Source organism: Diospyros lotus, chromosome 10 (assembly GCF_014633365.1).
Source record: "Diospyros lotus cultivar Yz01 chromosome 10, ASM1463336v1, whole genome shotgun sequence".
NCBI lineage: Eukaryota > Viridiplantae > Streptophyta > Magnoliopsida > Ericales > Ebenaceae > Diospyros > Diospyros lotus.
The window spans coordinates 29412891-29429093 of record NC_068347.1 but is presented as its reverse complement, the minus strand read 5'-3'; the positions used below and the strand labels follow the sequence as shown (position 1 = coordinate 29429093).

Here is a 16203-nt window from a genome sequence, read left to right as displayed (position 1 = left end):
AGATAATTGTAATTATGGAATAGATAATAGTTGATGAGAATTAAATTCAAAGATATTAAAAAGAATATTATTATAATAATCATATAACCATTTATCACCATTTTTAACGTTTCTGCAACGAGAGGCTGGTGAGTTTGTCATGCCATTACTTAGTCGAATTGAGTTATTGAGACTTTGAGAGTGATGTATGATTCATCTGTGGTAAAACATTAACATTAATCTTTCACATGATGATAGTACGTAGCTCACATAAATATATATGTGTGTGTGTGTGTGCATGCGAGCTAAATTCTTAGGTTTTATGTTTAATGCAGCTAATTTGGCATGTTGAGTTACGTTACCTATACGGGCCGTCGTTCATGAAATGTCTAAATTCTAATATTAATTTGTTGCGTCTGAGACGAATATTGTCCGCATTAGTTGAATCACATTTGAAACGAATGTTGATTTACGTTACATAAACAGGCCGTGACTGGTGAAATTTCTAGTTTTAATCTGTTGCGTCTGAGAGATGAATGGTTGAATCCCATTCGAAACTAACAATTTGGGCTCCATCTGAGATGAATTTTGACATCATTTGCCGGATTTGTTCGATGTCTTTACTTTTGTTTTACAAGGCACTTGAAATCCATGAAGCTGCGAAATTTGGGTTCTGTTTCTGAAAGTGAATGCCAGAGCTCTGACAGCAGATGCAATTTTGGTTTGCTAATTGCTACAATGAGCGTTTGTTCTAATCTTTCGTGAAAACTGGAAACAGGGCTTTGTGGTGTTTTCCCTTTTGCTCCTTCTGTAGGTGAATTATTAAGTATTTCTTATGACTTGTGTTTCCTTATGTTGTTTGGAAATAGTTGCAAATGAGGTTGAACAACAGCAACTTCATGCTGCACTTTTTAGGTCCCTTATTTTCCTTTTGCAGAAATCTCCAGTTAGATAACACTCTCTGTACACCCCCATTTATCTCTGTTCGTGATTGCCTCTAGCAGGTTCCGAACGAAATTATCCAAATATTCTCACTTTGATCCAAAGAATGTGGTTTTAGTAACTGCCGTTAACCGAAATGCCAGAGTGAAATTGAGTATTTCTGATGCAGCATGTTTTACCACAGATTAATGTTAATGTTGTAAAAGTTAGTTTTGCTGCGTCTTAGTTTGCATTCATTTCCTTCCGCACATTCAAAACTGTGGGCAAAAACAATGCTGAATTTAGCTATATGCTTTTGTATATCCAAATGGAAAGGGTAAAACATCAGCAAATGGACTACCAGAGAACTGAACTCATTAACTGTACCTGCAGTAGTTTCGCTTGGGAAATTTGCATACATCATGACACTCGGAGGTTGGCAAGGATGGTAATTGGAAAAAATGTATAGATATAAGAGCACAACCAGATCTACTGAGACTTTGAACAATGAAAATGAGATTTTGCAGTTATATTGTTAATAATGCACTATCTACACGTCACTTCCTTGAATTCTGTTCAGTTTTCAGAAGCTATCATTGGAATCCTTTCTCACACTTCACTGTTTGATCCGCATGAAAATGAGCAACTCCTTCCCACCAAGTCCTTAGCCTTTAATGATTCTCTGTCCCAATCCATCTTATATATCACTGTGAAGATTGAAATTACACATGTCGCCTGAGCTGCTAAAAGCCCATAACAAAGGCCCGGAAATCCAAGTCCCCAAACAAAGGCTAGAATGATAGCCACTGGTGCGCCGACCAAGTAAAAGGAGTAGAAATTTATACGTGCACCGACACCAGGACTAGCACTTCCACGGAGAACGCCACAGCATGTGGTTTGTGGACAGTTTGCAAGCTCACATAAACCAATTATTGGCAGAACAGCCATTGTTAACTCTAGAACTTCATTATCCCTTGTGAAGACTCTTCCCCATGCTTCTCTCCCTAAGGTGGTCCATAAGAGACCAAAAGTAGATGTTAGAAGGGCCAGTCCTATGGCTACCACCGTTGCCAAACTAGCTTTACCTGGCCTACTTGCTCCAAGCTCATTGCCCACTCTGGTTGACACTGATGCACTAAGTGCTGAAGGAAAAGTATACATAAGAGAGGTGGTTTGGATAACTATTGCTGATGTTGCTAGAGCAACATGAGGCTTATTAAGGTAACCAGCTAGAAGTGTCATGAACTCATACCACCACCACTCCAAACAAACAGCTAGACAACTTGGTATAGCAAGTTGCAGTAGCATGGCCCACTCTTCCCCCAGTGAACTTGTTGTGGAATGTGGCATTGTTTGTGTTACTAATGACTGACAAATAGGCTCCTTTGGGGTACGAGCGCAGATCATGTAGGCTAGAAGGAAGAACAAGGTATTAAAGTTGGTGACAAAAGTTGAAATTGCGATCCCTGGGACCCCAAGGCTAAGAGTGAAAGCTAAGAAAATGGTGATTGGAAGGTGGAGAAGTGTTGCAAATAATGTGCACCACATCAGTGGCCATGTTGTCCCTTTACACCTTAAGTAGATGCGAAGCGGATGAAGGAGGCTATTAGCAATGAGATCTGGTATGGCATAGCGGCAGTAGAGGCTTGCAATATGTGTTATATCTGGGTTTTGATGGAGCCTAATCATAAATACCTCAAGGTTATACCATGACAATCCAATTGGTATCGAGGCTAATAGTAGCATTAAAACTGTTCTTTGAAGAGTGAGTGACACTAAAGACAAGTTTCTAGAACCAGAAGCCTGGCTGCAAAGTGGTTCCATCCCCAGGGCTAGACCTGATAGAACCGAGTAGCCAGTGATATTGGTGAAGCCAATGGCTAGTGCTCCTCCAGCAAGCTCAACATTCCCTAGCCTTCCCATGCACACAACTAAAATCATGTTTCTGAGGTAGCCAACCAAGCCCATGGCCATTAGGGGGAAGCCTATGCCAGTCATTCTCTTCAACTCCTCCACCACCTAGCAAAGTGAAGGATCAAAAGAGGGTTGTCAGAATGTGAAAATAGACATTTGCTTGCAGAAAGGTAATTGGAGTTTTAAAGATTCTATTGTTCATACCTCTGGCATTGTCGGGTACTTTTTGGTTTGCTCTGCGGCCATCTGCTTTTCCTTTCTGCTTATTCTTCTTTTTCTTGTTTGCTTGTGCTGCTAGAGTCAGAGTTTAGAGGTAGAGATAACCCTTTGTTTACAACACATACAGTGAGAGAGAGAGAGGGGGGGGGGGGGGGGGGGGGGGGGGGAAGATGCCAGTTTAGTAAAGAATGAGAATAGCACAGCATAGCTTTATAAGAGTGAGAGGTGGTGGTTTGAAAAATTACTTTCTTAAAAAGCTCTTAAACAAAAGATATATCGCTGTAAAAAGTTAAAAAAGAAAACACAAGTACTAACCTTTTGAGATTGGAGGTTTCATCTACTGTTCAAATTATATGTTGCCACTTTTCAAAATAAATGAGAACATCTGTGCTTCCTTTTTGGAAAAATCATGCCTAATGTTTACTTTGGGGGCAAGGATTGTTCTTGATGTAGTTGCTGTCATCCTTGACTCCTTTGAGGTGTGATGTTACCGGCCAGCATGACTGGTCACTGAGAAGGTATTTTGCTGTCATCCTCTCTTGATAGTACAGTGTGATTTCTTGTTCGAGTTAATTGGGAAGAATAAAGTGTGAGAGCTTCAGTTGGCTTCAATCAGTTGAGTGAAGGTACAAAAGAAAATGCCTTGAACGAGCTTTTGATATACGCCTGTTTGGATATTTTATTTGTATGTTTAAACTTCAAAAATCGTACTTAGTATGTGAGAATTTGTTTTAACAACCATCCTTCTAATGTTGTTTTATGCACCTTTTGGGTTGCAGTGTCTGCAAAATATAGAGTGGAGGCCACGCAGAAAGTCCTATGTAACTTTCCTTACACTTGCATCATTAATTTGTAACCATAAAATAATCAGAGTATTCTACTCACATGTATAGATTTATGAAACTAGGGAATTATGACAGTTTGAGCATTTAAATGTGTCTCTGTAGCATTATCATGAGATACCAGCCTTTTGATTAAATCTTAGAATTATTTGAATTTGGTTATCTTGCCCCATGGGTATGATGGAAATAGGCCACAGAAAGACAGTTGGTGGAGGTTTAGGACCCAGTCCCTCCCCTAATACCCCACGTTTCCAATTCTTCCATGGAGCTTTTCCAAGAAAGATAACATAACTGACCTCTCTCAACATCACATGTTATTTCTTTCTTTTGTTGTGTCCTAGTGAAGAAGAGCACATTCTTCCTCTGTTCTGGTTTATCGGTTGGAATTGAATTATATGTAGTTTAATCATGTTATTACTTTATCGATTACTTCATTTAGGATTAAGGTTTTAGCATGAGATAGGAATTTCAGTTGTTGGTTACGTCAAATTGCAAGTTGCTACAGCTTGTGGTGTCTTTGGTTACATCCATGCATGCAATCTCTGTTTCTTGGGTATCTGTAAGTTTTATACATTCAAATATCCATGCAAACATGCAAGCTAGCAAATGCATAGCTTATTACTTAACAAAAAAAAAAAAAAAAAAAGCATAGCATATTCTTGAAGATGCATGCTTATTCTTGGTAGATGCTTTTTTTTGGGAAGATCATTAGAGTTTTATTCATTTATGTCAATTTATGTTTACAAAATAAAACAGCAATAGCTTAAGTACTGTATTTGTTGTGGTATGTGATATAACTGCCATCAATGGTATGACAATGAAGTTATCCATTTTGGCCTTTAAATATCTAGAATGATGTTAATACTGTTGTTGGACCTTTAATTTCATTTGGAATAAGAAAGGAAAGGGAAATCGAATTACTATTATTATTCCATGAGTAAGAAGACCAAAAAAAAAAAAAATTTAGAATTTTTTTGGGAACGCATATTCACTTTCCTCACATTCTGTTGCAACCAAATAAAAGCAAGTATTTTGGCCTCTTTCTTTTTATTTTCCCTTTTCGCTTTTGCTGTTATTTTCTCACCTTTCTTTTCCTGTTGGTATTTGTTTTTCCCTTAATTCCTCTGTTGATTCTCCAAAATCTCTTTTGAAACCCTTACAATAATTTGCTTGATGTTTTTCCATACATAATCAACACTTAACTTTCTGTCACACTTCCATGAAACAAAGCATGTGACATTTGGTTACACCAAATGTGCAAGAAATCAATCGTTATCAACAATAATCATCAATACTTTTATAATTTGGTACACAGATTACTCTCCCATCACTTTTTTTTCAACCATGTCAAAGGTGGGATATCATTCCTGCCAACCCAAAACCCTTTCAGCAACTACCATGTTATGGTTGTTAAGAGGAAGGACACCATATCCAATGGTTTAAATCTCTCATTTTGTTGATGAGGTTTCTTATTTAGGTGTGTTTCTATGGTCCCTCAAGCCTTGAGCACTGGAAGAAGTGACAGATTTCTCACTTTCCCCTGCAATTAGTGAGTGATAAACAGTGCTAGCCCCTTAATTCATTGAGAAGTCAGGACTTGAGTGCCTTCATTTTGTGATTGAAGAGGCTATCATGCGCTAACCACCAATGGCATTGCAGATCTCATTATTTTAGTTTAAAAAAGCTCGAGCAACCGAACCACAATTTGCACCAAAGTTGGCCAGATGCTTGTAATATGCCCCCACACACGTATTGGTTGTTTGTTTAGTGTCTCTTCTTAACCAGGAAAAGATGCTACAAGCTTTTAGAAGAATGGAAAAATAACTTAACTTTTATTAATTTAGCACTTACTCAAGTCAAATATCCAACTCAATGCTGAGAGTTTGTGGATCTTGGAGTAGCATTGCTTATGGGGGTACTCATGAGCTTGATATGTCTTACTAGATGCAGCACTACTTTTCTTTTTTCTTTTTTTTAGTTATTTTATAGCTTAAACATGATTGCGATACTACCATAATTAGAATTCTTAATAAAAAGTATCTTTTTCTAATTGATCATTCACATTTCTTGGTCATTAGCTTCATCAAGTGCCAGTAGGAGGGCTGTCCATCGAGTCAAAACAAAAATACCAGAATTTTGACCATGTGTATTGTTCTCTCTCCTTCATGCAGGCATAGCTGTGAAAGACCAAAAAAAAAAGTAGATCTCTTATACAACTCTTAAGGTGATAATCTAGATCTTCTGTATTTGATCTATGATGAATATTGCCATGCTTACCTCAAAGCATATTAGTGCTATTTTGTGTGTAATACCCAATTCTAAGAAAGTAAAAGAAAATTGAGTATTCAAATTAAGATGGGAGATACGTATGCATATGTGTGTGTGTGTGTGCGCGTGCGCATACATTCAATCAAATGGTGCTTAGAAAAAAATGAGTTTTAAGTGGTCATGCAGCATGTTGCAATACATGATTTTTGCCGACAATCCCCTGATCCAAAGCATGATTTGTCTTTCCTAACTTTGTCAAATATTTCTGCTTAGAAGTGCTTAGAAGGTCAATAATGCAATCTGAACTCAGCAAACCTGCTTTTGATATAGTAAAATTATGTTGATCACAGTCACCATCAAGCTGTGCAGACATGCCAACTTTGAGTGTGTGCATTGGTCAAATCTCAATGATGTCATTGATTTGATCTTTGAATTACGGTTTCATGAATGAATATAGCTTTAGCTTACTGTCTTCATGTTGTTTGTTTCTTAGTTCCCACCCTGTATTCTTTGCACATAGTATCATTCATCTCTTTGAAAGCAGTTTAACGGGATTGAAGAGCAAACAATTAGCACATGTTTAGTTAAGGTTTCGAAAATTATTTTTGGTTTTAACATAAGATAAAAAAAAAAAAAAAAAACAAAAAAAAAGATAGATGTAATGCACGAGAATTACTGTTTTGCTTGGGTTAGAGAATTATTATTATATATAATCTTATCGTTGTTTCTTTAATTTGCAATACTCCGAAGAATGGACTCTTCGTATGAACTTAATAAAAGAAAACAAACGTGGGCAATGGGGTGTTGTCATAGCATCTGACTTTAAGTGGACAAAGGGAATATTAAAGATTAGCTGTGCTCAAAGATGATACCACAACTGAGCAATGGTCCAAAGTTCCAAACGTATTCTCCCAGGAAAAGCAGTAAAAATAGCAAATAGTAGCCAAACACATACGAAATCAGTTGAAAGGCCCGTGGAGAAGAATTAGACAGTGGATGAAGAGGAGAGGAGAGGAGAGGAGAGGAGGTGACATGTGAACAATGAGGTTTTTATGTCACAAAGAAACATGTGTGACACTTTATGCTTAATTAGTTTTCTCCATCTTCCCAGTTGTTCCCAACCCATTGGAGCTCAGTCCACTGAGGGGAGCCCCAAAGCCCACCTTGGAAATGAGTTCATAAGAGGGAAATAAAGGGTGCATTTGCTTTTGTTGGAGTCCATTAAGTTTACATAAATGGAGAAACAACTGCACATTGCGGGGGGAGGTTTCTGTGCATTGAAACGTGATTGTTAGGCCAGAATCATGTGGAAAAGAGTCCACTGATCAACTTTATTCATCTCGGATAGTATCCACGTGATTGGGACCACCCCATTGGTATTTATCTTCTTGGCTTTTGTTGGGAAGTTACAGCCGTCCGATCAAGTTGCCTGATCTTGATCTTTGTGCTGGAATTCGGTTGGGAGTGGGGTTGGAAATTGGCAAGCAATACGAGTTTGCCTCATGGGCCGACTTGGTGCTGGCCCATTTTCTTTTTGGGCCTGCTTAAGATGCATCATTGGCGGTTGAATCGTTTTAAGTTCAAATAATTTCAAAACAGTTTCAATAGTCCAAGCTTAATTCGGTCAACATCAATTTTAAAATTATTTATTAACATTTTAAAATTATTGCAAATGTTTGGAGAGTTAAACCATTGTCCAGCTTTAAAGCTATTGGGCTAGTGGTTTTGAAAAAGATTGAGTCAGTTAGGTCTTCTTTTTGCGTTTTTAATTTTTAATTTTTAATTTATTTTTATTTTTTTTATTTTGATAGTTTATTTTCAAAAAACTAAAACGTATTCTTTTTGTTATTTTAAAAAACGATTTCTTAAAATAAAAAATTAGAAAACGAGTTTACTTTAAAAATTTGAGAAAAATTATTTTATTCAATAAATTTGATTACTAAATAAAAAAATTAACTATTTTTAATAAAATTTTTCTATTAAAATAAAATAATAAATTTGATTAATAAATTACTGATATCTAAGTGATAATTTATATTAAATATTATTATACATAATATGTGTAATATACTTAATAATATACTATATGTTGTTTTATATTTTTAATTATAATATAAATATACTAGATTTTTTAAATTTTAAATAAATATATAATTTTAATTTTGAAATTTAAGAATAATTTTTTTTTCTTTTTTTCCTTCTTTTCTTTTTTCCCTTTTATTTTTTAAGACCAAAATATGAAAATTTGATTGTGTTTTCTATGTTTTGAATTTAGAGATTGTTTTGACTGGAAACAACTTTGTTTTGAATTTCTTTTATCATTTTTTTCCTTATTTTCGAAAATATATTTTTAAAAATAACAAAGTAAATATATTTTTATTATTTAAAAAAAATAAAAACTAAAAATGATATGAACATAACAAAAAGAATGCAGTCTTAACTTTTGATTTATAAACCTTTAAAATTGGTGAAAAAAAGTTAAAGTTGACCAAATAAAAAAATAATATACCTTCAAACAAATCTAAAAATTATAATTCATATCTCTCAATCTTGCTCACCACTATTTTCCAATCATCGTAGCCATTGTCGTTGTTATCTCCTTTCTTACGTCAATTGCCACCAGCAATAATAGATAATTGGGTTTTAAATTGCTAATGTACCCCTACCTTCCTTCTCACTCTCTCCAAATTCTAAATTACCAAAATCTAATAATTTGGAAACCTTAAAACTCATCCTCAATGATGGGTTCCATTTAAGGGTGTTCATAGTGTGGTTTGATCTGTTTAAACCATTTTTAATACTTTAAATTACATTTACAATTTTTTTTATCACTCCAAATCACGTAATTTGATTTGGTCTCCATAAATTACATCAGACCGCAATGCAATTTTCGTGATTTATTCAAAATATAAAAGCATATCACACAAACATAACAACACTAAAATAATTGATGTATAAAAAGAGACGTTTATCTAAATATCAAGAAAAAGACTACAAATGAGAACCCAAGAGATACAATAACTATGGGAGGAATTTCTATGATTTGTCAATCATCTTTTTCAAGTCCTATAACAACTAGAGATAAATCAACAATTCCACGGATATTCCTGGTAGCGAGCACTATAGATAAATCCAAATGAAAGGTTTAGAGAAAGGAGGATGAGAGGTAGAGAGTGTTGGACTTGTCGATAAGAGCTGAAATTGTGAAAAAGCTTAAAGAAATGGGAGGATGTCGATCTTGGTGTGGCGAGGGCTGGGTAGAGAGGAATGAAAGATTATGATTTTATAATTTTTATATTGTTAGATTAGTCGGATGGTTTGGTTTTTAATCAAATATATTTTTATCATACCACAGACGACATGGTTTGAGTATTTCTCAAACCATCTCAAATTATTTTCCTAAAAAAATTATGGAATGTGATGCAGTCAGGTTTCACGATTTAGTAGTTTTTTTGAACACCTCTAGTTCCATCAATGATTGTGATACTTTTATAGTCACCAATTGAACTTATTTTATTCTGTGAGTGAAAGCTTTGGGTTTTTATTTTTTTTAATTTTTTATTTATAATTATATTTGTATAAATATATAGTTTATACATATATATCACTAGATATATAAAAATGTATTAATTAAGCATAAATTTATAACTTAAAACATAAATTTAAATCATAACATATGTTTTTTTGAAAAAAATTATATGCGGTACCCCTAAGATTTAAGGTAATTGCAAGAAATTTTTAAAGTTTGAGAAAATACAATAAGTACCCTTGAAATTTAATGCTGTGTTGAATTTTTCTCATTATTAGTTAGCCCTAATTAAATATTTTTAAATGACCAAAATGGCCTTATATATTTACAATTTCTAAATGACATTTAATGTTGTGTTGATCTCGGGTTTGCATGAAAATTGGTAACCATCTCCAATGATTAAGAGAGATTTATGATTGAAAAGGTTGATGAATTAATGACTCATTGGAGGATTTGGCATGGACTTGGACAGACATGCATAACATATAAGTAATGAAATGTCAAATTGATACTGCCAAACTCAAGCATTGTTAGTGATGCAAGGGTTTAGTGAGATCAAAGATGAAAAATTGCTACTCTTACACCATTGTGAATATCTTAGACTACATAATGGTGTAAGAATGTCTAAAATACCCCTGAACTTCACTGTGAGGCGCAATGAGACGTAGTCAGGCAGAAGGTATTTTAGATATTTTATACTATTATGTAGCTCAAAATGTACACAATAGTATAAGAGTAGCATGACTCATCAAAGATTGCCCACAGTGGCTTGGACTATTTTGTGTACAACATGTACATTAGAGTGTTAAATTAATTCCATTAGCATAATTTCCTAGGCAAAACAAAGATTGAATGAAATTCATTCTGGGCGCATGAAAGACAAAATTTAACTCTTAAAATAAAAAAACTCAGGATGATTGACAAATGATTTGTTGTTGGGAGTGACCAAACATACAAACAGGGAACCATACCTTAATATATTAAAGAAAAATTATTCTCCTCATGAAGGATGAAAACTGGCCAACATAGAATAATTTTTGACAATAAGAAAGCAAACACACCACCAGCATCAGTAGACCCAAACACAAAGATCTGAAAGTAGACATTGGAAACAAACACATAAAAACTAACGGCCAAATCGGATGGGCTCTTAGTGTTCAGTATAGCACTGACGGACGCTGGCTTATTGCATGAAATGAAGCAAAACAACATCAAGGATCAAAGGAAGGGAGATGAGATCAGAACTTGCTGACAAACTCAAGAATGTGTTTGTTGATCTCGTCAGGCTTCTCTTGGTTGATGAAGTGTGCTGCGTCTTCCATGACAACGACTTCATCCAGTTGGGGCACATCCTTCTGGAAACCACCATTGTGGATGTAGTCCTTGGCTCCTGGGATGTGATAAACCAAGTCTAGATCACCCACAATGAACTTCGCCGGCACCTTTACTTGGGCCCCTGCCCATGGAGCTGTGAGTTCCCAGTTTCTGCATTAAGTTAACAGGGTAAGATGGATTGAACCTAGGAATGGAACAGACAAAAGAGACCACCCTAAAGAGTTGTCCAGGGCCACTATAGCCAGTTGGGGATGAGACCACTTTGAAAGCTGCTGTAGTTTACTCAGTGTGCCCTCGGGGGACAGTCGCCATGGGTTCTCGTCAATAGAAAAAAATAAAATAAAAGGGGCCAAGATTGGCATATGCATCAATATGTCCTGGAAAATACTATTTTGTACAAACCTCTTATGTAAAAAATTTGCAGTGCCATTTTGAAAGTGTAATAAGATAACTTACAAATCAGATGCCCGATAGTAGTTAATTCCACCAGTGAAGCCAGTTTGTTCAAACTTGCTAGCATAGTAATCAGCATCTTCTTCTGATAACCAAGAGGGCAAGATGACTGGATCATCAGGTGAATCTCCAAATCCTTTACCTTTAGGGAAACGAAATGGCTCTGGGTTCCGGTATGTCAGGAACTTTTTGACGACCCTTCTAGGACCAATCTTTGCAAACTCAGCTTCAATTTCTCCAGGTTCCTACAATATATATATAGACACAAACACACACACACACACACATGTATGACTTAGGTAAGACCATAATGAATTGGGATTTCCCATCTAGAAAATTTTGAACATCAAGAACAGTCTTTGCCCTGTGGTCTGCAAACTGCAAGTAATTCAATATTCTCCAAGATTCTGAATGAATATTTTTCAGCATCAACCCAACATTGCAAGAGCAAAAATATAAATATATCTTAATTACAGTCTTTTGTGATCTTATAATTAATAGCCGTCATGTTCAATTATTTCTCATAAAAGATGTTACTATAATTGGTCCATTAACATAAATTAAACTTAAAATTGAATAGAAAGAAATTTTTCAATGCACAATTTTTATAAGGAGAACATTTTTTTTTTCTGGAGTCTTAATAATTAAACAAGTGAGAAAGCAAAAATCCATGCCACATGGAGCAAAACTCAATTGAACATACTTGTTAGTGGTTTCAGCTTTTTATTTATTTACAGAAAAAAGAAGAAGCTGAAACCACTAACAAATATGTTCAACTGAGTTTTGTATAAGGTTGCATTCTCTAAATGAAAACGCTAGTACATAGGAAATAATATATTTGTAGTTCTTGATCAAATTTTGATTTCTCTACTCAAACCATCCAAATAGACCAGAAAAATTTTCCCCTTCACCCATTTTTTAAATCAAGTAATCAAATTGACAAGATAATTTTACTCTATTACCATCTCATTCTTGAGATATTCAAAAACTAGTAAAAATTCAAAGCACAGTAGTGATGCACTGACAATTATGAAATAGTTCTAAGAATTCAACTAAAAGTGAAACAAAAAAGTGAACATGGAAACACCATTTTAAAAACAAAAACAAAAAAATTTTAACCTACAACAAAATGAAAATTGTCTTCACTTTTTTGGGAACAAAACATACAATCAAATCGACTTTTCTTTTTCTTTTTTTTTTCAAAATTTTAAAAATAGAAACAAAAAACTGAAAATAATAATAAATCAAACAGGGTACCAGAAACCAGGTGTTATTTATTTCTGAAAAATAAACAAGGTTAAAAAACATAAAAATAAACATAAATGGAAGTAATTAAAGAATCCCAATTGCACGGGAAGACTTCTAAAATCTGAAACTCTGCTGTCCAAATTGGAATAAAATAAAAAATTTCTATTCTTTTAGAATATTTATGCAAATTCATGACAAGAATAATGTAATCGTAGTATTTTTGCAACCAAAAGACATTTTGAGGGGTCATTTCGCTCAAAATAATATGTTAACAGCTAACCAAGTTATTTGGTATAAAAATTCATCATGATTTTTATATTTATGCACTACTCCTCGTAAAACAACATTATCCCTATACTGAAAATTACCCTCTAACTTAGAGAGAGAGAGAGAGAGAGAGAGTCGTTTATACTGAAAAGTTATTTGGTAGATAAACCAAAATCTAAAAAATTTTTGCAAGTCTAATAATTAGAAAAATAGACAATATTATTGAAGTTGGACGAATACAAACAAACAAACAAAACAAGCAGATCCACCAAATCTTAAAAAAATTGTCCAAAATTGACCACTACAAAAAATTTTAAAAATTCTAATGCACACAAGTAGGGATAAATTTTAAATTTTATCTTAACTTATCAGAACTTGATTTAGTATAAATTAAGGAATCTTGTTTTCTCCGATCTCAACAATATCAGCTGCCAATCATTGGTAAAAACGTGGTTATATTATAGTAACAAATGGAGTATACAAAAACTCTACAGCAGATATATTAATGTGCAAAGGCTCACACTAAAAAAGAAATTCACTTCACATAACTAATATGAACCACAATTGACAGTAAGATAGATTGTGTAATGAATCAAACTACTTGAAATCCACATGTATTCAGCAGCGCAACTCACTGAAAGTATGCTAGAGGCATGCCTGTAAATAACTTTGCACGACAAGGTTAATGCACATTACAAGAAAACCATGCTACTCAACTCATGAACTGAACAACATTAACCAATTCAAATAATGATTAATTTATCTCTCATTCAATTTAAATATATAACACGACAGTTCTCACCCAAAAGTATAGCTGAAGGTCACTTACAAGTTCACGGGACAAAGTAACATACCAAGAACTCTCTAATATACGTACTACCTACCACTGTGGAGTTGGATCTTGAGAAAATAGCACGAGGTATATGACTATCAATACATACTTTGCAACTAAGATCAGTTCACACTTCACTATTAAGATAATATACAGAAGAAAGAGCACCTGGAATCTGCAGATATAGTGATCATCGCCATAGAAATGTCTGAATGTTTCTACAAACTTTGCTGTGGGGTGCCTTGCTAAGAAATGGACGCTCAAGTTCACCAAAGCCCTGACTTTCTCAGGCCTAAACAAGCACAAGTGCCAAGCAATATAGGCTCCCCAGTCATGTCCCACAACAAACACCTTCTCTTCATGCGGCGCAATGGCGTCAAGGAGCGCCACGACGTCGCCCACCGTGTGCAGGACGGTGAACTTGGCGGCGTCGTTGACGGGGGCGCCGGTGGTGTCGCCGAAGCCGCGGAGGTCGGGGGCGACGGCGCGGTAGCCGTGGGAGGCCAAGAAGAGGATTTGGTGGCGCCAGGAGTACCAGAGCTCCGGGAAGCCATGGAGGAAGAGCACCACCGGGCCTCGGCCCTTCTCCGCCACGTGGATGTTGAGGCCATTGACGGCAATCGTCTTGTGCTCTATTCCCTCCATCTCTCTCTATCTCTCCCCAAACTGTGGGTTTCACTGGCTTGCAGGATTCGTTTCCTTCGATTAATACATGGCGGCATCAAGAGCTTGTTTGTTTCCTGGGAAAGTGATCAAATGAAGGATAATGCTTTCACTGGCTTGCAGTATTCGTTTCCTTCGATTAATACATAGCGGCATCAAGAGCTTGTTTGTTTCCTTGGAAAGTGATAAAAGGAAGAATAATGCTACGCGAAATCAAAGGTGGACCACTTCAATAAAATTACATATCTAACCTTTAGCGTAAAATACAAGTTCATTTTTTATTTGGATAAAATTAATAAATAGTCATTGATCTTTAAAGTTATTGTAATACCCGAAATCTTCATGAAATTGATATAAGTTTAAAATATTGAAAAACGACTTGATAGTAAAAATAAATCGCCGAATCGATTGGAAGGAGTACTTGGGACCTGGATGCCTAAAAAAATGGTACATTAGTAAATGTGTCCCAAGAATGTTTGGTATAGGTTATAGTTGTTTTTAATAAAAAAATATTATGTTTTATCATGTTAGAAAAAAAAAAAAAACAGAATTTGTAGCGTGAGGCATGGTCACCACACTTGCCGTCGTCACCCTCAAATCAACGACTACGGCATGGGCGAGTTTGGCATGGACATGGGGGTTTGATTAGGATCGGATATGGGTCGAGATCGACCGAGGATGGTAGTGATTTAACAGAAAATGGCGAGGCATGGTCGCGGTCGTCGAATTTTTTGAGGAAGGACGATTCGTATGAAATCATCACGATTTGAGGTCATTAAATGGTTGTAAGGATGATAGAGGCGTCGATTTGATCAGCTATGGCTCGATTGGGTTTCAAAAATGAGTATAAATAAAGGTTTCAATGTGACCGAATGCATCAAAAAATTTTACTTCGAATTTCTCACGTTTGGGAGCGAATTAGAGGTATGGGATAAGGGGCTTTTATTCCCCATGTATTGAGGATCAATTCTGGAGAATTTCGTGAAGTTTCATTAAGGTTTGAAGGTGTTTCGAAGCTCGCCGGAAAACACGAAGTTTTACCAGAGTCGGACTGTAAATCGACCATTCGGGCTATTTTCGGCAAGTTTTTAGGCCATATGAGGGTGTCATTGTGATCGTCTTGAGGAGGGCTTCAAGGTGGTATCATCATATCAGCCATCAGAGCAGGTCGCCGGTCGCTAGAGAAGATGACCGGAGGTAATTTCTATATTTTTTTAAATGTAAAAAATATAGAAAATTTGAGAAAAATAGAATTAAAGGAAATAAAATTCTGAAAAAATATTCAGAAATTCAATAAAAATGAATAGTTTATTTTTGTGAATTTTTATCTTGGAAATTTCTTAAGGAGATAATTATTTTGGATTTTTGAAAGAAAAGGTAGATGGAAAATAAATATGAGGAATTTTTAGAAAATTATGAGAAAATTCCAGAAGGATAAGGAATTTATTTTATTAATTCTGGTGATTTTCATGGAGGAAATTCTAAGGAAATCAAGGAGAAATAAATTTTCTCAAGGAAAAGTAATTATGGAAATTGAAGAAAATAGGAGAAAAATCTGAAAAATTTTCATAAAATTCCAAAGGCTTATAAATATTGTTTTATGAATTTTTGGGGAGAAAAATTTGGAAAAATACTTGAAGAGGTATTTACTTGAAATTATCGAGAGAAAAATAGGAAGAAATTAGAGAAAAATTATGAGAAAATTGGGAAAATAGATATTGACTTTCCTTTGA

The 16203-nt window shown here is 35.1% G+C and overlaps 2 protein-coding genes across 2 annotated transcripts; both read right to left on the bottom strand.

Annotated features, from left to right (window-relative positions):
* Positions 1–1201: 1201 nt before the first annotated feature.
* On the bottom strand, positions 1202–3168 carry LOC127811977 (protein DETOXIFICATION 55-like). Its single transcript, XM_052352208.1, is given in 3 exon segments — positions 1202–1548; positions 1550–2919; positions 3019–3168. Coding segments are annotated over 3 exon segments (1467 nt in total). The 5' UTR covers positions 3061–3168; the 3' UTR covers positions 1202–1493.
* A 7427-nt stretch (positions 3169–10595) lies between these two features.
* Positions 10596–14593, bottom strand: LOC127812105 (uncharacterized). Its single transcript, XM_052352430.1, has 3 exons — positions 13976–14593; positions 11464–11705; positions 10596–11157 (listed from the first exon to the last, which is right to left on the bottom strand). The coding sequence occupies exons 1-3, from the start codon at positions 14450–14452 to the stop codon at positions 10911–10913; spliced, it is 966 nt and encodes a 321-aa protein (XP_052208390.1). The 5' UTR covers positions 14453–14593; the 3' UTR covers positions 10596–10910.
* Positions 14594–16203: the final 1610 nt, after the last annotated feature.